This window comes from Crotalus tigris, unplaced genomic scaffold, assembly GCF_016545835.1.
Source record: "Crotalus tigris isolate CLP2741 ecotype Arizona unplaced genomic scaffold, ASM1654583v1 scf7180000024433.1590703, whole genome shotgun sequence".
Classification (NCBI taxonomy): Eukaryota; Metazoa; Chordata; class Lepidosauria; order Squamata; family Viperidae; genus Crotalus; species Crotalus tigris.
The window spans coordinates 860,549-882,898 of NW_024100600.1; the positions used below are offsets into that span (position 1 = coordinate 860,549).

A 22,350-nucleotide genomic window follows, 5' to 3' on the forward strand; every position below is an offset into this window, starting at 1 on the left:
ATGAAATTGTAGGCTATGTCATCAGACATGTAAATGTCGAGAAGAGTCTCCCAAGGCGAACAGGCCATGATAGATATCCCAGACGGGGTGTTGTCTTACCTGAACGCCTTTTCTCAGCACGGAGATGGAGAATCCACCAATGGGTTAGCTCTGCCTTCCTGCCCATTAGACCAAGTCAGCCAAACTTGCCATGCCCCATCCTTGGGTAGCCACTCCTAGTCTTGACAAAGGCGAAGCAGCTGACAATAGTCCGACATGTTGGCTCCCAGCCCCCTAATATGGTCTAATTGCTTTTAAGGGTGGGACTGGATTCTCCATCTCCGTGCTGAGAAAAGGCGTTCAGGTAAGATAATGCCCCTTCTCCAGTACCGGAGATGGAGAATCCACCAATGGGACATACCAAAGCCTCACTGTCCCAATGGGGGAGAAACAAAAGAACCCGCAGCTATGTCCCCTATAGCTACTTGCTGAAGGACCCTCCTTCTAAAGGAGGCGTCCGCGGATGCAAAGCGGTCTATCTTGTAGTGCCTTACAAATGGGGAAGGTGAAGACCATGTCGCCGCTCTGCAAACCTCCTTGATAAAGGCCTGTGTGGCCCATGCCGTGGAGGTTGCAGCACTGTGACTGGAATGTGCCATGACCTGCCCTGGTGCTGGCAGGGAAAGTGATTGGTACGCTTCTGCAATGCAATCCTTGATCCACCTGCTTATGGTTGAGGCGGACACCTTCTGTCCACTAGAGGCGTGGTGAAATGAGACGAAGAGGGCTTCCGACTTGCGGAAGGGTGCCGTTCGCTTGATATAGTAGCGTAATGCCCTGCGAACATCCAGTGTGTGCCACTGTCATTCCAAGGCATGGGACGGATTAGGACAAAAATCTGGTAAGACAATTTCTTGGGCCCTATGAAAAAGAGTGTTGACCTTAGGGATGAAGGTTGGGTCCAATCGGAGGATCACCCGGTTTTGGTGAAAGGTGCAGAGCTCCTCCCTGACCGACAGTGCCGCGAGTTCAGAAATGCGCCTGGCTGATGTAATAGCGACTAGGAAGGTGACCTTAAGGGACAAGGCCCTCAGAGTACAAGACTGATAGGTTCGAACGTTGCTTTGGTGAGGGCCTGTAGGACCCGTGGCAATTCCCAGGAAGGGTACCTATGTACCACGGGTGGTTTTGTATTGGTGGCGCCCTTAAGAAAGGAGCGAATCCTGGGGTGCTGGGCCAAGGGAACTGAATTGGCGCAGGTAAGTAGAATGGAAAGGGCCTCGATCTGCCTGTGGATGTATTAGGTGCTAGGCCCGTCGAGGACCTCAAGCAAGTATTCTCGGATGTTTGGGATTGTTAAATCTGAAACATCAAGTAGCCGCCTCTGCAGAAATTCCTCCACGTGGAGTCATAGATGCGATTTGTTGCCGGTCGGTGGGAGGCCTGGATCATGGAAATTACCCTTGCCGAGTATGATTCCCCGCTTAAGATCCGGCGTTCAAGTGCCAGGCCTAACTGCAGCCATTGGGGTTCTGGGTGTTGTAGAACTCCCTGACTGAGAGACACGTGACCCGGGGGGGGGGAATCTTCCATGGGGAAGATCTGGAGAGATTCATCAGGTCAGCAAACCATGGCCTTCGTGGCCAATACCGGGTCACGAGTATGACCTCCGCTCATTCCTGCAGCAACCTGCAAATGGTCGCCGGGATCAGGGGAAGGGGGGATGCATAAAGCAGCCTCCCCAGCCATGGGCAATGGAGGGCGTCCACTCCCTCCATCCCCGGCGATGGGAACTGGGAGAAGAACTTTGGGAGTTGGGTGTTCGTCAGAGAAGCGAACAAGTCTATGACTGGTTGTCCGAACCTCTGCACTATTTCCGCGAAGAGGTCCGGATGCAGTCGCTATTCGGAGTGATCCATAATCGACCTGCTTAGGAAGTCCGCTTGCCTGTTCGCCTCCCCTGAGATGTGCTTGGCCCTGATGAAGGCGAGACTGGTCTCTGCCCAGGACCCCAAGGCGTGGGCCTCAGTCATGAGGAACCTGCATTGGGTACCCCCCTGCTGGTTCACGTGGGCCTTCGTTGTCACATTGTCAGTGAGGACTAGTACGTGTTGCCTCACCACCCTGTTGTGGAAGTGGCGGAGGGCCAAATGTACGGCTCTGAGCTCCAACCAATTGATATTGTGTTTCAGATCCACCTGGGACCATTGTCCCTGGATCCACTGAGACTGCAGGTGTGCTCCCCAGCCAAACAAACTGGCGTCCGTCGTAAGCATGAGCTGGTCGGGTTCCTTGAAGTGTGACCCTCTGGCTACTGCTGGCGAGGACCCCCATTTGAGAGACCGTAAGGTTTGGGGGGGAACCCTTACCTGATTGTTGGAGGAGCTGGTGCCCAGCCTCTGGAATAGGAGGAGGAACCATTGAAGGTCCCTGGAATGTAGTCTGGCCCAAGGAACTATTGCAATGCATGATACCATCTTCCCCAGGAGCTAGGAGAGCAGATCCAGTGGAACTACTTGTTCGCTGCAAACCCTGAGGGCCAGGGTCCGGATGCTGTCCCGATGCTCCTGTGACAGGTAGACCTGACAACTGAGTGTGTCTATGATGGCGCCCAGATGTAGGAGTTGGGTGGAGGGGACAGTCTGACTTTTCTGGAAGTTGATTGAAAATCCGTGTTCCTGAAGGACCCTGATTGACAACGCTAGGTCCGATCGGGCGACCTGGAGGGAAGGGGACTGGATGAGAATGTTGTCCAGATAACACTGGATGCGCACCGGTACCGTTTGTGGGTGTGCAGCCAACACCGCCAGGATCTTGCTGAACACCCTTGGAGCTGATGAGAGACCAAATGGGAGGGCCCTGTATTGGTAGTGATGGCCCGCGTAGCAGAACCTAAGGAACTGCCGGTGACTGGGAGCGATGGGGATATGGAGGTACGCTTCCGTGAGATCTATGGATGTCAGGAAATCCCCATTCATTATGCTGCCCAAGATGGAATGAAGGGTTTGCATTTTGAACTTTTGATAGGCGATATGATGATTCAGACCCTTGAAGTCCAGGATCGCCCTCCATCCCCCCGAGGCTTTGGGAACCACAAAGAGAATGGAGTAGAATCCCCGCCCCAGATGTCCGGTTGGCAACTGTTCTATGGCCTTTATCTCTGCTGAATGGCCTCTTGCGTGAGGCTGCTTCTGACGGGATTCCTTGATTGAGGGCAAAGAATGAAGCGTTCTGGGGGACTGGACACAAATTCCAGGGACAGGCCGTGACGGATGGTTTGGCGAACCCAGGAATCTGTGGTGGTGGCTTCCCACTGGCGGGCGAAGAGCGCCAGTCTGCCACCTATGGGGGGATGGGCAGCTCAAGGGTCACTTGGACCTTCTATAGGGACGACCCCCGCCTCGAAAGTGCCATTTGCTCTGGAATTGATGCCTGGGTCTGGGGCCAGTCCTATCTGGCTGGCGGTCCTGTCTAGCCGTAAAGGGGTAGGAGGAGTGAGGAAGACTCGTGCCCGTTCCTGACCGAAAGGACTATCTGCGGGCGTACGGATTTGGGCGCCTGTCGGCCTGCTGGAGTGGACAAACACCTTCCGCTTGTCCTTATTTTCAGTCAAGTAAGGAGTCAGGGCCTCCCCAAAAAGCTGACCCCCGATAAGGGGCCGTAGCTAGACGCCATTTGGCCTTTGGGTCGGTTTGCCAGTGTCTGAGCCATAGCATCCTGCGTGCTGAGACGTTGCATGCTATGGCTCTAGATAAGAACCTGGCCGCATGTAGCGTGGCATCCGAGATGTACTCCAATGCTGCAACAAACTTGCTCAGGTCTTGTTGGGTACGTACCTCCTCCTGGGGAAGTCCGGCTTGTAGTTGGCAAAGCCAGAGTAAGGAGGTTCTGGCAAAGAAAGATGCACAGGTGGCAGCTCTTACCGCCCACGCCACCGCCTGATGAGTCCTGGGGAATGTCATCGGTGTTGTGATTCCGTGCCAGCCTGTGCTCACAACAGCTGAGTCTGAGGAATCTGAGAAGGAGGTGGAGGAGGCATTTGAAGGGCCATCAGGGGCAGAGGGAGGCTCTGATGAATTACTGGACTCACAGTTTGATGCAGAGCCTGGGCCCTCCAGTTGTGTTTCTGATGAAGATCAGCTGTGTGAGGAGAATGAGTCAGACTCAAAAGAATCACATCTGATGGACTTGCTAATTGATGCATGCTCCCATTGTCAATTAGCAAGAGTAAATCAGCAGCAGTCAATGCGACTACTCCAGGGAAAAAGGAAAAGGCACTGAGAGGCAACGCCTTGGGACTGCTGTATAAAGAGAGGAGGTGTGGGCGGTGCTGGTTGCTGAAGGCAACCGTTTGCAAAGTGCTTCTTGGAATCCTGGTCTGTTCATCTTGCTTGTGACTTCTCTGTTCGTCTTGCTTGTGATTTCTCATCTGTTTGCATTGTGTTTCCTTTGGACTTGAGTTTTGCTGTTTGTGTTTTGGACTATTTGACAGGTTTGTCAACCATATTAAAAGAGTTTAGTTTTGTTGCAAAGTCTCCAGCCTATTGCATCAGCAGGGGTTTGGTCCTTGTGCCTTTAACAAGGATGGCAATAGGCTGGGATAGAACAATCGGACTTAAACACCTCTGCCATATCCCCCGACACTGTAGACGAGGAGAAAAGGAAACCAAAGGGTTCATCCACCGTTGGCACCTCGAGATCCTCTGCCTGGTCTGGCGCTGTGCTGAACAATTTCATGTCCATTCCCCCTGGGGGGGGAGATGCCCGGTGATGCCCATTGTTTCCTGATGGCATTCCGAAAGAATGCCGGATAAGGGACATGGTGCTGAGTCACAACAGGCTTGAAGAACATCGAGTTTGACTCTGAGCCAGGGGGTGGGTCTTGCTGTGGGATCTGAACCAGGCCTATATTGGCCGTGGAACTGGCTCTATGGAGCAGAGGCAGGAAGAAGGCCGGGTTGAATAGCCCTCCAAATGGGGGAGGGTCTGGAGGAGGGTCTTCCTCCTCCCACCATGACATGTCATGTTGGTTATCCTCCGTAGAAGAGGAGGCCCTGCTGTGAAAGGACCAGGACGGAGAGGAAGAGTCCTGGAACACAGGTGTCCCTGGCTAAAAGAAGGGTGGAGGTATGGAAGTCATTGATTCAGGTCTCAGCCCATGGTAGGACCTTGGCAGCCATTGCCCTGTCAACCGCTTGAGCAATCAGGGTTTGGAGGTGATCCTCTGAAGGGGATCTCTCGGGCTCAACCCCCCGAACCCTGTCGCTGTGGGAGTAAAGATGGCCACTGGGATTGAGTGTGCGACCCGCGGTGACAACGATGGTTGATGGATTGCTTGAGCTTGATCCATCTCAGGAACCTTGGGATTCCCCTCCGGGAACCATACCCCATGCTTAGAGGGTCCCAAGGGGAGATTGAAAGGGTGCATCTTGTTTGCTCCGCCTTTGCCCTGGCCTGCTTTTGCGCTTTGGAGAATTCCTTCTCCAAAGCTTGGTGCCTTCTGCTAGTCTGTTTCTTTGCCAACTTGGAAAGCTTCCTTCCAGAAATGGTCTTAGCTTTGGCTTTGATCCTGCCTGCCGTCTCCTGCTTGGAGGATTTTTGCCTTTTGTGGCTGGTGGGAGGGGAGGCGGTGTTCTTGAGTTGAGACACCGTGGACTCCTCCATCCTGATGTGACCTATCTCAGCGATACCGAGAGAGAGCTCTGGCAGTAGATCAGTTGGCGAGATAGGCTGAGCAGGTAAAGCAGGGAATTAAGTCGTCCTGCTCTCCTGACCACCCGACCGGTAAAAGAAAAAGGGCTGCTTGTTGCCCCCCCTGCAGGATCCGGTCTTGTCTACGGTCACGGCAAACCTGCTCGCTCGTAGATACACCTGATAATGCTACAATGTGGTCAGGGTAATGAGTTGCACCAGAATCGTTGAGCAGACGCTTCTAAGGATAGTGAATAATTTTTAATGGATTATTTATTTATTTCTTGAATTGTGTTATTCGTGGGCCAAAATGCATGGGGAGGGGGGGTGGGGAGGGTTGTGTGGCTGAGATGAAACGCTGGCAATCAGATCAGCTGCTGTGCAGCTCTCCCCTCCTTCAGGGGAAGACAGAGGGACCGATCCTTGCATTTTCCTCCCAGGGGATGATCAGAGCTCCATCAGAAACTAGCCGGCTAATTAACTGGATCGGCTGCCACGTTTGTTCCGGCAGTCAAAATGGCGGCTGGAACAATTCTCCGTAAAGAAGGGGTGGTCACTTGCAGGACTTCCGCTCTAGCGGCAGAAAAATTGAAAACGGAAGAAGAAGGTGCCTCCTGGTGCTACGGCGTGTTCTGGCATCCAAAATGGCGACTGGAACAAACAAGTGTGGCGGCGAAGCAATCATTCAGATTAGCCCAGCGGTCGCTTCAAGGCGAAGTTCTCAAGAGCGGCAAGCCTCTGCGCGTGGACTAAGCCCCTCACCTGAGTGGAAGAGGGTCGCAGCATCTGCTCACGGCAGCAAAGGGAAGATGTAAGAAGGAATCGAAGGAAAACGAAAGAATGGCGGCCGCTGATCCGACGGAACGAGACCCTGTCGGTTTCTACGTACAATCACGAGACGGAGGGAATTTCCCCCCCCCCGACCCGATGTGCTGGCTGCCGCGCTGATCCTAGCGCTGAACAGCTGTTGAGGGCTTTCCCCTTTTGGAAGGGCTAGAGCCTCAGTAGAAGCCTCAGATCTGGGAAAGGGAGAACCCACCCCCTGACCTCCTACAGACTATTTCATCTAGTGCTGATCCCAGCGTTGCTGAAAAGACTGAGTGAGGAGAGAACAGAATCCACCAATTTATTATTCTCTAATACCTGCCTTAGACCAGGAGCCAAATTTGTCACGTCCGTCTGGGCTGGACCAAGTCAAGACTGGGAGTGGCTACCCAAGGACGGAGCGTGGCAAGTTTGGCTGACTTGGTCTAATGGGCAGGAAGGCAGAACTAACCCATTGATGGATTCTCCATCTCCGGTGCTGGAGAATAACAGTGATCACATCTGCCAACCTGCACTGGATCAGCATGGCAGATTATAAGACCACTTCCTGAGTCTCGTAACCAAGAAGAAAGAGGGAAGGGGTCTTATCAAGGAGGATTCAGCAACATTCTAAGCCATTGCCAAATTGCCTCTCTTGTAGGCATGCTATCAGAATTTCCTGTTTCCAGGCATCTTTTCCTCCAAAGATTCCAAACTGATCCATGTCTTTTTAACTCATTTTCTTCTGCTGTAATCTCCCACTTCATTCCCAACACTTGGTCCAATTCTGTTCAGTTTTTAGAGAGTTGAACCTTAATCAAAATATTCAAGAAATTACTCCAGTTAACTGAATTCGATCTTTTACTCTAGCATATCAATTTCAATAACAAATCACATTTTCTAATCATTGCTTTTTAGTGATAGTTACTCCAGCTAAGAACATACTTGAAACAGAACTTTCCAAATTCAGAAGGAAAGCAATTCTTGCAAACTTGCTGGGATATTAATGTTTTCTAGCTATATGTAACAAGCAAAATGACAACAACCATCCTGGCGACAGCTATACTAAAACATTTGGAGTGTTCTGCCACATTACACTTTAGGAGCACTGCTCTTGGCACACCCTGATTCGCAGGCTTTGAGCAACAGGAGAACTTTGGTCTTTAGCTGAGCTGAAGGACATGAACCTCTCCTAGCAGAAGTGCTAGTAGGAAAGAACATTCCTTTTAACTAACAAGTCATTTAGCTTGCCTCTCCTTGCTGAGTCTCAATCAGAATTGAAAAGTTGGTTAATGTATAACCTTTACAAAGATTCCAATGGATGGAAGAGAGGAGAGACAGGCACAAATCTACCGCACAAGCCATACCTAGAACACAATATTGGCTTGTTGGCTGTTACACAGTAATGAAACTCTTTTAAAAATCATGTTCAATGTTCTGAAGAGCAATTTCAGTTATTTCTTTGCAAGTTAGTGATCACTTTAATAGTAATTGGCAAAGAGTTCTGAAAAAAGTAAAGAACTTTGGAGTTTCTTTCACACATTGCCATGAATGTTTCTGTTCAAATGTATGAATAAAGCTAGTCTTTGGCACAAGCCTCTGCAAAACACAACTGAGCCAGCAGCCAAGGATGCACAACCCCTCATAAAAAAAACTACCTTGCCACCAGCACTTGGTTGGTCACTTGCAGCAAGCAGCAAGCGCTAGCAGATATAACCTTTTCACATATAACTCTCTCCTGGCAAGAGGACTTAAAAAGAGATCAGCCAATCTTACATCAAACTGTAATTAGCAGAAGGATTCAAAAAATTAAAAACAGCTTGCTGTATTTAATTCTCTATAAAATTATAATTTCGGAGAAAGCTGAAGATATTACCCTGTGCTACAACCAGCACAAATTGAGCTACTTACCATTAAAAAGACTTCCATTTAAGTGCTATGAAAAAACATTACTCACTTTCTATTTTTTAAAAACATATTTTTATAAAGTATCCCACTGAAAAAAAGGTAAAAATACATAAGAAAATAGTATAATATTTACCGATTCCATAGTTGAAAGCAGCAGTTAGCTGGACATAGATAAAATCCAACAAAAGGGTGTCCAACAAGCAGTGCTATATTCTGAAAAACAAAAATAGCCACATAAACATTTCAGAGAAAAATACAGGCTTAAATTATAGACATTTTTCTTTAAATTCTGTTTCCATTTCATTTTGTGTAGCTCTTCCAAAACTCCATTAATACAAAAGGTTCAAACAAATTACTTGACAGGATAGTACAATTAAAATTTTGTGTATGTGCAAACAAACACACACCACATATATAAGACGGAATTATTTCTACTCTTTAGCACCAGAAAGACAAGGGGTTGGGATAGCACCCTAATCTTATAGCAAGTTTATTGGTTGGGATAATTTGCAATTCACAAATTTATGTAACTTGTTTACTGTATTTGTTATGCTTGCTCTGAGATTTTTTTTTTTTCAAAACAGAAGCATGTAAAAAATATCTGAAGAAAGTAGCTCAAGTTCCACTCTAAAGTAAAGGTATCACTTAAAATTAAACTATTTATGGCAAGTTTTAAATACAGAAGCAGTATTCTGCAAGCCAACACACAGGAATATCTGATGTCTGTATTAGCATTTTAGAACAAGTCATGACTCATAACTGCAGAGAAGAGAACTGCTCTTGAGTTTGTCCAGGCAAACCTAGAAAAGGAAGACTTGTGCATTTAGCATACAACCAGCATCTAGACATGTAGCACTCTTTAGTAAAACAAAAGAATGCATCAAATATTAATTTTAGCAATGGAACGGGATAGCTGAATAATTGTCTAACATGACCAGCAAAGCCTGGGTGCGAAGTCAAGAGAGGAATCAGTCTGGAGTCTTTACATTTCCACAAGCAATACAAGTCCACCCCCCCCCCCCGAATTCTATTAAGTCTATCTAGCGCCAATTTCATACTGACTGTTAACTAGGTTCTCATATATAGCCATGAGTAATAAATCATCTTGACTGGAACTTAAGATGTGGTCCTGATTATTCTCACCTGACAACAAACTTCAAATTTTAAAGTGCTTTTGCTTGCTTATTCGTTTTATTTGCAATCCTCTCAATAATTCAGAACACTTTTTAAAATGTAAATGGCGGGGGGGGGGGGAAACCATCTAGTTTACAGGAATGGCTCAATACTTCCTAAGACTGCTTGATTCAAATAACATCATAAATACAAATATAACAGTAAAAGAATCTCTGAACTTGAAAAACTAAACCAATGGAGTACCTGGCAAAACAAACTATCCAGAAGAACAATGACAAAAGATTCCATTTCAATGCCTTTTTCAGAAAATAAAAACCACATCAGCAGCCACCAAACAATGTCAAACAATCTAAGTCAGAATATATGAGAAAGAATTCATTTTAGGGACAGGTGGTGGGTGAATTTTCAGAGCACAGGGTAAAGTAAGGAAAGGGGCGTTGTCTTACCTGAACGCCTTTTCTCAGCACAGAGATGGAGAATCCACCAATTAGTTTAGACTATATTCCTGCCCAATCAGATCAAGTCAGCCAAAGTTGCCACACCCGTCCTGGACCATAGAGATCCCAGTCTTGACGCGAGCGTAGGCATTGACTGACAGCAAGACGTTGTGGCTCATTAAGACTAACCCTAGGCCTAGATGACCTACAAGGGTGGGAGTGGATTCTCCATCTCTATGCTGAGAAAAGGCTTTCAGGTAAGACAACGCCCCTTCTCCAGCACTGGAGATGGAGAATCTACCAATGGGACATACCAAAGCCTACTGTCCCTGAGGGTGGGAAGTAGACCGGTCCGGTGTGGCACTTTAATTTACAATCTGTTGAAGAACCCTCCTACCGAAGGAAGCCTCAGCCGAGGCAAACCTATCGATTTTGTAGTGCCGTATGAAAGGAGATGGTGAAGACTATGTGGCCGCTCTGCAGACGTCCTCAATGGACACCTGAGTGGCCCAGGCCGCAGAAGTAGCTGCATTCCATGTAGAGTGGGCTGTAACCCATCGTGGAACCGGCAATGCACGCCCTAATCCAGCTGCCAATTGTGGAAGAGGAAACCTTCCAACCCCTGGAGGAAGGATGGAAGGATACAAAGAGGGCTTCTGATTGGCAGAACGCCGCTGTCCATGAAATATAGTACCGGACCCCTCGGCAGATGTCCAGTAGATGCCATTGCCGTTCCAGAACATGCGATGGGTTAGGGCAAAAATCCGGCAGCACTATCTCCTGGGTTCTATGGAATAGTGAATTGACCTTTGGAAGGAAAGTAGGGTCGAGGCGAAGGACCACTCGATCCTGGTGGAAAATGCATAGGTCATCCCGGGTTGAGAGCGCTGCCAATTCGGAAATACGTCGTGCCGACGTGATTGCCACCAGGAATGCCACTTTGTGGGACAGATAGCGAACATTGCACGTCTCTAGGGGCTCAAAGGGCGACTTGGTCAGAGCCCGAAGAATCCGTGGTAGCTCCCATGAAGAGTACCTGTGCACTGTAGGGGGTCTGGTGTTAGCGGCCCCCTTAAGGAATGAGCGGAGTAAGGAGTGATGTCCCAATGACCCCACGGAGTCACAGGTTAGGACTGTGGAAAGAGCAACTATCTGTTTGCGCAATGTGTTTGGGGCCAAGCCCCTCTCCAGGCCTTCTAACAGGTAGTCCAGGATATGGGAATCGTGAGTTTCGAGAGTGAAAAGTGTTGACCAGAGCACCAGGAGTGAAAGTTCTTCCACGTGGCCTCATAGATACGGTTTGTGGAAGGGCAACGGGAAGCCTGGATTACCGTAATGGCCCCTGGTGAGCAAAGCTCCCGTGACAAGATTGAGCGCTCAAGTGCCAGACGGCTAACTGGAGCCATTGGGGGTCCGGATGGAGAATGGTCCCCTGGCTGAGCGAGACCCGGTCCGGAGAAATCCGCCATGGATCTGCAAGGGAGAGGCTCATCAGATTGGCGAACCAAGGCCTCCTTGGCCAATAAGGGGCCACTAGGAGTATTTCCGCTCGCTCCCGAAGAAGCTTGCATATTACTGCCGGGAGAAGAGGGAGAAGGGGGAAGGCATAAAGCAGACCCTGCGGCCATGGGCTCCGAAGAGCATCCATCTGTTCCGCCCCTGGAAATGGGAACCGGGAGAAGAATCAAGGCAGCTGGGCATTGGTCGGGGACGCAAAGAGGTCCAAAAGCGGTAGGCAGACCCTCGGGTGGAGGCGCCATTCTGAGTGATCTACCATTGCCCTGCTCAGAAGGTCAGCCTGAGTGTTCGCTTCCCCTGAAATATGATCGGCCTTGATGGAGGTCAGATTGTGTTCTGCCCAGGATCCCAGTAAGAGCGACTCAGTCAATAAAGTCCAAGATCGGGCACCCCCTTGTCGGTTTACATGGGCCTTGGCAGGCACATTGTCCGTGAGGACCAGTATGTGACGCCTTGTCACCAGGCTGTGAAAGTGGCAGAGGGCTAGATGTAGGGCTCATAGCTCCAGCCAATTTATGTTGTGCCGAAGGTCTGAGCGGGACCAATGGCCCTGTGCCCGCTGCGAGCGAAGGTGTGTTCCCCAGCCGAACAGGCTGGCATCGGTCGTTAGTACTATCCGATCTGGCCCCTTGAAACATGACCCTCTGAGCATGGCAGGTGATAGCCACCACTGAGGGAGTGCAATACCTGAGGTGAGAGTCTCACCCTTCGTTGGGAGGCAGTGAGGTTCTGCCTCTGGAAAGGGAGCATGAACCACTGCAGTTCCCTGGAGTGGAGCCTGGACCACGGGACGATCGCTATGGATGAGATCATCTTCCCTAACAATTGGGAGAGACTGACCAACATTACTGTCAGAGAGACATCTCGAGGCAGTCCGAGGCCCCTACAGCCTCCACGCGCCGATCCAGCTCTCTAAGGCTGTCGGAGCTGCAGCTGCATGCTCCGACGCCAGAGGAGAGACAAGTCCTCACCGCAGCATCCGAAAACGCACCAGTCAATCCAATGACCTCCGCAAGCCGATCTGGGCTCTTTCGGGCGGTCAGCGCTACCGCCGCAAGCCCCGACGCCAGGAAGGTAAGAGGAGGTTAGAGGGGAAGGAAGGGAAAAAAGTCTCCCTTTCCTAATGAGGGGGAGGGGGGAGCCCAAACAGAATCATGTTGGAACAACAAAAACTGAGTCCCAGTGGGAATCAGCAATTTAAGTCCTCTAGAGGAGCGTTAGTCTCAACGCTGCTCAGGGGACTCAAAGGGAAGGAAAAGTTAGTAAACCAACAATCTAAGGATAATCCACTAATGGGTATCTACCTGCCTGTGAGCCAAACCTGCACGTCTGTTCAGGGCAAGATCAAGTCGAAAACTGGGGCAAACAGGCCCAGGACAGGCGTGGCAAGTTTGGCTGACTTGATCTGATTGGACAGGAGGATTAAGTTAACCCATTAATGGATTATCCATCTCCAGTGCTGGAGAAACAACACGCTCCCTTTGTACCTGAGGGACCAGGGTTCGGATACTGTCCTGGCGCTCCTGAGACAGATAGACCATGTACTGCCTTGTATCTATGATCGCGCCCAGGTGGAGGAGGCGAATGGAGGGAGCTATCTGGCACTTCAGGAAGTTCACTGAGAACCCGTGGTCCTGGAGGGCCCTGATGGATAAAGTCAGGTCTGACTGAACCACCTGAATGGAAGTGGACTGGATGAGGATGTCGTCCAGGTAACATTGGATCCGTATCGGGACTAATCTCAGGTGGGCGGCCAGTGCTGTCAAAATCTTTGTGAATACCCTTGGTGCGGATGAAAGGCCGAACAGTAGAGCCCTGAACTGTTAGTTTGGGTAGCAGAACCTGAGGAACCTCTGATGGTCAGGAAGGATGGGGACATACAAGTATGCCTTCCTGAGGTTGATGGACATCAGGAAGTTGTCCCTTCTGATGCTGGCCAGAATAGATTGGATTTTTTGTAGAGCAGATGGGAATTTCATCCCTTCAGATTGAGTATAGCTCTCCACCCTCCCGAGACCTTTGGAACGATGAAGAGGATGGAGTAGAAACCCTTTTTCAATTGTCCAGCCGGCACCAGTTCTATGACGTATAGCCTCGTTCATGAGGCTCATCTTGGCTGGATATCTTGGAGTTGGGCAAGAAATAAAACATCCTGGGGATCTGGACAAAAATTCTAGAGACAGACCGCACCTGATGGTGTTGAATACTCAAGTGTCTATAGTGGTGGCCTCCCATTTGTTGATGAAGAGAGACAGTCTGCCACCTATGGGGGGGGGCTCCCTGAAGTCACTTATTTCTTCTAAAAGGGACAGCCTCCCGTGCCTCGAAAGGGCCGTTTGGACTGGAACTGTTGTCTGGGTCTAGGACCGGAGTATTCCGATTGGCAGTCAGGCCTGGGGGTAAAGAAGTGGGGAGGCTGAGTCCACTCCGATCCTGATCCCGAACAAAATGGCTGTCTGCGGGAGTATGGGTTAGATCTTCTGCCCGCCCATCTGGTAAGATGGGAGATCACCTTACACTTATCTCGAATCTCTATTAAGTAAGGGTTGAGGGTCTTTCCAAACAATTGTCTGCCAGTGTAAGGGGCGGTCGCTAAGTGCCACTTTGATTTTAAGTCCACCCTCCATTGTTTGAGCCATAGGAGCCTGCGAGCTGTTACATTTGAGGGTATGGCTCGGGATGAGAACCTGGCGGTGTGTAGTGACGCATCCACCATATATTCAGATGTCGCCACTAGTTTACCCAGGTTATGGTGTGCGCGTACCTGCTCTGGGGGAATCATGGCCTGGAGCTCTCGAAGGCAGAGGTGGATGTGGATGCCTTCAATGACCATGCTGAAGCTTGGTGAGACCTGCATAAGGAAAACTCAAATTTCCTGTCCTCCGCCTTTAAGGTTTCAGCCATGTCACCTGACACAGTGGAGGAGGTAAAGAGAGGTGTTAAAGATTCATCCACTACCAGGACCTCGAGTAGTTCTGACAAGAAGGGAGCAACATTGAATAGTTTCTTTTCCATTCCCCCCGGTGCGGGGAGGGTGCCAGGGGTTTCCCGTTGTTTTTGAACAGTATGGAGAAAGAAGGGCAGACAGGGGATATGTCTCTGTGTGACAACAGGTTCGGAGAATAGTGGATTCAAGCCCTGGGAGATGGAGGGAATCGGTTGCGGCTCCGGATCAATTTTGGCAGAGGTGCTCGCCTTGAGCAGCGATTTAAATAACCCTGGGTCAAATAGGCCTACGAAGGGGGAAGGGTCCGGAGATGATTCCTCATCCTCCAATAGTTATACATCCCTTGGCCCATACTCCTCAGAACCCGACTCCCTGTCCTAAGAGGATCAGTCAGAATAGACAAAGCCTGGATATTTGGGGGCTTCTGCCTGAGAGTGAGATGGGGTGACTGGAGCCACGGATTCATCCCGCGACCTCTGATGGAATGAGAAGGCCATACCCCGGGCAAATGCCTGAGCGATAAGTGCTTGGAATTGTTCTGGCCACACCCCTTGAGGTTCAGCGGGGCGAACCTCTGGCCCCAACTGAACCCTGGGTGAAGGGGGAACCCATCTAGGGCATGGACCCTGGCTGAGGGGCATTACCTCCTCCTGCCCGGCGCCCCCTTCCGGAGACCAGGCCCATTGGGCTAACAAGCTGAAGGGAACGATTTGTGGCCCAAAAAGTGACACCTCAGGTGTAGCGGGGGAAACATGGCCCGTTCCACATGTGCTTAGTTTCTGAGCCTTGGAAAACTGTCTTTCCAATGCTTGGTGTCTTCTGCTTGCCTCTTTTTCAACTACCTTAGAGGGCTTCTTGCTCGAGATGGCCTTGAGCTTCCCCGCAGCCTCCAGCTTAGAGGACTTACGCTTCTTTTTGGCGGGGGAGCCAGGAGCGCCCTGCGCAGGCTGAGGCAGTGTGTTGTCTGCCATTACAGTGGAGATATCTCAGTGGTGTTCTGGGAGAGATCTCAATGAGTAGGAGCAGGGCACTGGCCTGTGACTGTGTGCCAAAGCACTGGAAACAGCGCGTGCTCTGGGTAATGGTGGCTGCTGGACCAACTTAATGGACTCTCTCGCATCAGTAATGCTCCTGATGGCTGACAAAGCCTGATAACGCTCGCACAGCGTAGTGGTCAGGCATACGGTGGCAGCAAACCAGCAGCTGGTGAGTGCCAGCACACACCTAACTCACTTAGTGGTGGCCAATCACCTGGGTGAAAAGGGCCTGCGCACTGGCCTAGGTGGTGGTTGCAGGGCCAAAGGCAGGCCAGCACACACTAATAATAGTAATTGGAGAGGCATCCAAGCCTGGTTGTTCACAAGTAGAGGGCCTTTTGACTGAAAGGGGCCCTCATGTTCCAATTCCCAATGTGGGGCTGATCTGGCCTCTCCGTTTATTGTGTCCCTATCCAAGCATTTGTAAGCACCTTGTGGAGCACGATCCCTGACATCTCTGCCTCTCCCATTGTGTTTAAATTCTCAAATGATGTGGCAATGGGAGAATTTGGCGACGCCAAAAATGGCGGCCGGTCATCAAAACGGCCGCGACAAGCCCACCAAAAATGGTGATTGCCCAGGGCTTGTACGGGGCCTGGCCTGGCTAGCTAGCTCCTGTCGAATCTCAGGAGCTGACTGAGGAGAAAAAATTCTCTGCTGAGGAAAAAACGGGTCTGCGCAGCTTTCAAAATGGCGGCCACGAGTCCGTTGAGAAGGGAACAATCGTCAGGGGCCGTTCTTGGAGGCCGCAGCTCAGCTGATCCCAGCGCTACAAATAGGGAAGGGAATCCATGAATGCTAAAATCTATACAACCTGCAAAATCTGACAAACTGGAGCCAACAATTTAGCTCCTGCTGGGCATGAGATTAAGTCGTGAATGGGTGGTACTCTGGCCCAGCAGGAGGTGTGGCAAGTTTGTCAGACTTAGTCTAATTGGGCAGGAAGATGAAGTAAACCCATTTGTGGATTCTCTACCCTCATGCTGGAGAAGGGGCGTTGTCTTACCTGAACACCTTTTCTCAGCTTGGAGATGAAAATCCACGAATGGGTTAACTCTGTCTTCCTGCTCATTAGACTAAGTCAGTCAACCTTGCCACGCCCATCCTGGACCTGGCCACTCCCAGTCTCGACTTAGTCTGCAGCCCAGACGGACGTGACAATTTTGGTTCTCAGATTTAGCAGGTTGTATAGATTTATCCCATTCGTGGATTCTCCTTTTCTTTGTCTCCACGGTCATCTCAACAGCGCTGGGATCAGCGCTGGTTCAGATTGACTGCTGGAGGCTTGGGGTTTTTTTCCCCAGAGCTCCAGTTACATCACGGAGCTTCCGCTCTTTCACAGCAGCACTGGGATCAGCGCGATAGCCCCGGGATTCCCCCCAACTCTCTGCTGTTATTAAAGAGGCCGCTGACTTCTTTTACGATCAGATCGCTGCGGCCATCATTTTGGACGCCGCGCGGCATGGCGTCGATCAGCCTCATCCCAAGGTCTCGCAGCTTCCCTTCTCTTATCTTAGTCATTGCGGAGGCCCTCGCCTGGCCTCCCTCGCGGGAGCCTTTTTACAAGGCGATCGGCGCGGCCATTTTGAACATGTGGCTTGCCGTCACTGCCAAGCAGCCTCATCCTGAAGACTCGCCTCACAGCCCTGGGGATTCTCTTCACCACCCCTCATTCCTTGCAGAGGCCTTCGCTGGCCTCCTTCGCTGGGGCTTTTCACGGCACGATCGGCGCGGCGCCATTTTGGCCGCGTGGCGTGCCATCGCCGCTGATCGCATCTACCTTCCCCTCCTCAGCCAGTCCAGGCCTAGCGCAGTCGCCATTTTGAGCAGCCCCAACAGCTGAGTGCCGATCCTTCCTGAGGGAACGGGGGGGAGTTAGTCATACCAAACACAATTTGATTTCATAGGGTAGGCCGCTGGCTACCACTGGGGAGGACCACCACCGAAGGGACCGTAGAGTCTGAGCTGGAACCCTTACCCTTTGGTTGGAGGATCTGGTGCCCAATCTTTGAAATGGGAGCAACAACCATTGGAGGTTCCTGGAGTGCAGTCTGGCCCAAGGCACTATTGCAATGCACGACAAGAAGTTTCCTGATTTTTGTTTTGGTTTAAGTTGTATAATTTTTTTTTTTTTAGTCCGTAGTTTGTCTATCTATGCTACCAAATGGAGATAAGGCCAGTTCTGTCAATCTATAAGAACATGAAGTTTATGTGTTGGCTTTTACATAAGAAATCCATTGCTTTAAAAAAAAACACCTTGAAAAGTCACAAGAACTAAGCAAAAATTCATTTTCCTTTAGCATAAATATTCCTTAACAATATGGCTATTTTAAATAAAGAACAAAAATGTCAAGCTTTTAAGGACAAGACAGACAATAAGACAACCATTTGTTGTTTATAAAGGGTTTTAAAAGAGTTTTTTAAAATCTTCTGAAAGAACTCCATCACACACAAGTAAAATATCTCTAATAAAACTATTAGCTACCTAAATCTAAAATACAATATTTTAAACCCACTCAACAGATGCTATAAAACTTTTAAGACCCCATGAGGAATCCAATTCTTGTACTCAAAAGAACTATTTGTAAAATATATTTACATTACATTCTGAAAAGTGCTAGAAGACCTGCAATCGTGCTACAATATGTGAAGAACAACTCCAAACAGGCAAAATTCCATGGCCAAAAAACCTGCAACATGACTAACACATCTTCATTTTAAAAAGGCAATATAACCCAGCACTTGTCACTGCTACATTGGACTAAGTTTCCATAACAACAGGACAAAAAAAATAAAGCAAAATACAGTTCAGAAGAAATTATACCCCATAACAATACATGCACTCTGCACCAACATTAGCAGTATGGCTGATAGAATGCTTCAACACAAAGCTCGCAAATCGACAAAAATAAAGAGGAATAACTACTACAATTATTTTTGAGGTATAGTCTTCATAACTAGTTTTTCCCATTTGATGCAAACAGCCTTAGATCAGTAATAGCTTAAGAACAAATTGCTAAATTACTTCTTAAGCACTAATGTAAGATGTACACTATTTGAATATACTAAAGCTGTGATTTCCCTATCAAAGACAAGGAGCCAGTGAAAGTGCAATGTGCTTTCCAAAACAACATATGGCACTGAACCAGACATTAAAATGATTTGAATTTTGAAATTATTTGGGCTAGAAAACATTTTCATTGCTTAAGGACTTGCAGTTTAAATGGTTACTTCTTACACAAACATCATAGCTGAAAATCTTTTAAACCGAGTATTTCACTTATTTCACATACCTCAACATTATTTTAATACTCATCAATTCCTTAGTTCTGATCAGCAACTAATACCGGTATATGTGAGTGTAGACATCTGAAATGGTTTATTTTGATATTTTTAATTTTGCTTTTTTTAAGGACCTGACATAGTTTCATAAACAACTCATCAGGAACTGAACAAAATAAAAGGATTTGTTAAAAGTGAATAAAAAAGAACAGATTAATTCAGGACTATTAAAACAAAGTTCAAACGTCATAGTAAAAGGGCCTCCACCAGGAAGTCAAAGAAGAAAGAAGTACAGGCCAGGCTCACTCAGGATTGTAATCACGATCATTAAAAATATTTTAATATAGATTACTACCTTTAGAGGAATGGAATGGAATGGAATGGAATGGAATGGAATAGAATAGAATAGAATAGAATAGAATAGAATAGAATAGAATAGAATAGAATAGAATAGAATAGAATAGAATAGAATCTAGAGGTCTTCTAGCAGGGGTGTCAAACTCAATTTCATTGAGGTCCGTATCAGCATCGTGGTGGGTGTGGCTGGCATGGGCATGGCCTACTGGGTAGGGCGTGGCTGGCGTGGGCGTGGCCTACTGGGTGGGCATGGCCAGCTCCATGTCACTCACGTCAGGGGCACCTGTGCGGGCCTGGGGCACATTCGAGGGTGGGGAAGGGTGGGTGGGACAGGGGGTGAGCACCAGGGCATGGTCCACTGGAGGAACCTCACTGAGCCTCAGGCTGTGCACAGGGCCCCTGGACAGTGGCATGGACTATCAAGAGCCCTGGGCAGCGGAGGTCAAACACTCAGCCCGGCCCTTGAGCTCCCATGGCACCAGGACCCCACAGCCATGCCTAGCCTAGCCACACTTCCCCAAGGGGGCGCCCAGCTGCACTTACCTCCTCCTCAATGCTGCTGCTGCTGTGCTCCCTCCTTGTCCTGGTTGCTCATGGTGGATGCAGGAGGACAAAGTGCGTGGGTGAGAGGGATGCCCACTCCCTCTCCATGCGAGGAAACCTGGCTTTGTAACCAAAGCATCCTCAGCAATAGGATGGGAGACCACCAGGGGAAGGCAAAAGGGCAACAGAGTTGCTGGTGGCCAAGTGCTAAAGCAGGACTTCCTTCAGACCCTTCCTCCCTCCTATTCCAATCTTCCTTCCTTCCTTCCCTCCCTCCTCTCCTTTCTTTCCTTCCTTCTCTTTCTTTCCTTCCTTCTTCTCTGGCTCCCTTCCTTCCCTTACTTTCTTCCTGTTTCCCTCCCCTCCTTCCTTCCCCCCTTCTCTCTGTGCCCAGGAAGGGACAAGGGGAGTGGGAGAGGTTGCCAGCAATTCTCTCAAAGAATAAGAGTTGGAAGAGACCTTTGAGGTCTTTAGTCCAAGCTCCTGCTCAAGCAGGGGACATATACCATTCCAGGCAATGGAATATCCAATCTCTACTTAAAAGCCTCCAGTGATGGAGCATCCACAACTTCTGGAGGCAAGCCTTTTCACTGGTTAGTTGTTTTCACAAGTCCTTAGTTCTAGGCTGGTTTTCTTCTTAATTAGTTTCCATCTATTACAGACATGTCAAATACAAGGCCCGGGGGCCTGCGAAGCCATTCTGGAAACAGTGAGGAAACGGCCCCCGCTACCTTGGCCCTGGCTGGCAAGGAACCAATGTACAATTTTTGTGGTGGCCATCTATGCTGAAACACATTCAGTCTTAGCTCCACAAGGCCGTCTAGAAACAGCGAGGAACCAGCCCCTGCCGTGTCGGCCCCGCCCCCTGGGTGCATGCTGGGGAGGTGTCACCCTTTGTGAGGAATGAAGAAATGGACCATGCCTTGGCACTTGCCCCGGTCCCACCCCCTTCTGCCAGACACCCTCAGATCTGTCCCACTCCTGCCCAGGCCCCCACGGGCACCCTTGATGTGAACGATGTAGAGCTGGCCATGCCCACCCAGTAGGGCACACCCAGTCAGGCTGCACCCACCCTGGCCACACACCCCCAAGGACAACTGCAATGCTGATGTGGCCCTCAATGAAATTGAGTTTAACACCCCTGATCTATTATTTGCCTTCTGATGCTTTGGAAAATAGGTTGACCCCTTCTTCTCTGTAGCAGCCCATCAAATATTGGAACTCTGCTATCATGTCACCACCCCTAGTCCTTTTCACTAAGCTAGACATACCCAGTTCCCATAAACATTTGTCATATGTTTTAGCCTCCAGCCCCCTAATCATCTATGTTTATCATCCATTTAGATCAGATGGTCCCCCTGGTTTGGTTTATAGAACAGTGGCCACAAGCTGAGCCTTCTCAGAGACAGCACCCCCATTATAGAACACCCCCATTATAGAACTTTCTCCCAAGGAAAATATGAACAGTGCAACCCTCACCCGTTTAGAGGCAACTCCAAACACACTGTTCAGCCAGGCATATGTAAAACAACAACACATTTTATGATCAAACAGCACTAAGTAAATTACTACTACTATTTTTCTTTCTTAAAATACACACTTTTAATATTGTTTTAAGCAGTGCTAGTGATGCTTTACAATAGCTGTCTTTGAGAGTTTTCTTGTAAACCACCCTGGATTTCTCAAAAACTTTTAATTTCAAATTAGATGTTGATTTAATAAATTAGGCAGAAGAAACAAATGTTTAAATACATCTAAATCCCACAGACCTACCGCCTGCTAGGCGCATACTGCAGAGAAAATAAGGCATTGCATTTCTAGCCAGCATAGCCACAGGATGATGGGAACTGTGGTTCATGACACCCAAAATATATTAGTTTGGGTAAGGCTGGATTAAATTATTATTGCCTGGATTTTAGGGAGGGGAGGAGGCAAGAATAGACCACAAAACTAATCTGCAAGTTTGCTCTCTCGCCTGCCTGCACACCACCTTTCTGTGTATGTGTGTATGTGTATGAGAGACACAGAGAGAGAGATCTCCTTTTTGTAAATTTGCTTATTCTGCAACTCCCTGCTGGCTCAATCTCTGTCTCTGTCTCTCTCTCTCTGTCTCTCTCTCTGTGTGTGTGTGTGTGTGTGTGTCTGTGTCTGTCTCTCTCTCTCTCACACACACACACACACTTCCTGTTTTCTCCTCCTCGTCCTTTTCCTCAGCTGTACCTGAACAGAGTGGGAGGAAGTTAAAAAAAAAAGAGAAAGGGTGAAAGAATGGGGGAGGCTTCCTCCTCCTCCTCCACTCCTGGCTCTCTCTCCCCCCCCCGTCCCTGTCTCTCCCCCCCACACACACACACACACATGCACACATATACAGAAACCCTTCCTGCTTTCTCTTCCTTCTCATCCTTTCTGGCCTGGCAAAGCAGAGCCAAACGAGGAGAAGCCCAGTAAAGTGGGGCATGGCCGGGCGTGACGGGGTTAAGCTGGGAGGGGAGGGGCAGGCTAAGACAAATGAGCTGCTGCTGCACACCACCAGCCCCTGAGTGCTTGCTTGCTGTTTCCTGCGTGCTCCAAAACGCCCAGCTGGGTTGCCAGGGCTGGGGCAATGGGGGCCGGTCCCTTGCCATTTCTGGGACAGCCCTGGGGGGGCAAATCTGGGCCCTCCCAGGCCCGCATCTGGCCCGCGGGTCTTGTGTTTGACATGTCTGACCTATAC

The 22,350-nt window shown here is 49.2% G+C and overlaps 1 protein-coding gene across 2 annotated transcripts in view; it reads right to left on the minus strand.

Moving 5' to 3' along the window:
* ANKRD11 (ankyrin repeat domain 11) overlaps positions 1–22,350 on the minus strand; it is a 209,225-nt gene that overhangs the window by 176,303 nt on the left and 10,572 nt on the right. For both annotated transcript variants that reach the window (XM_039330997.1, XM_039330996.1), the window contains exon 2: positions 8,516–8,595. In XM_039330997.1, the coding sequence (XP_039186931.1) occupies positions 8,516–8,524 (9 nt within the window). In that variant the 5' untranslated portion in view covers positions 8,525–8,595. The remainder of the gene's footprint in view (positions 1–8,515; positions 8,596–22,350) is intronic.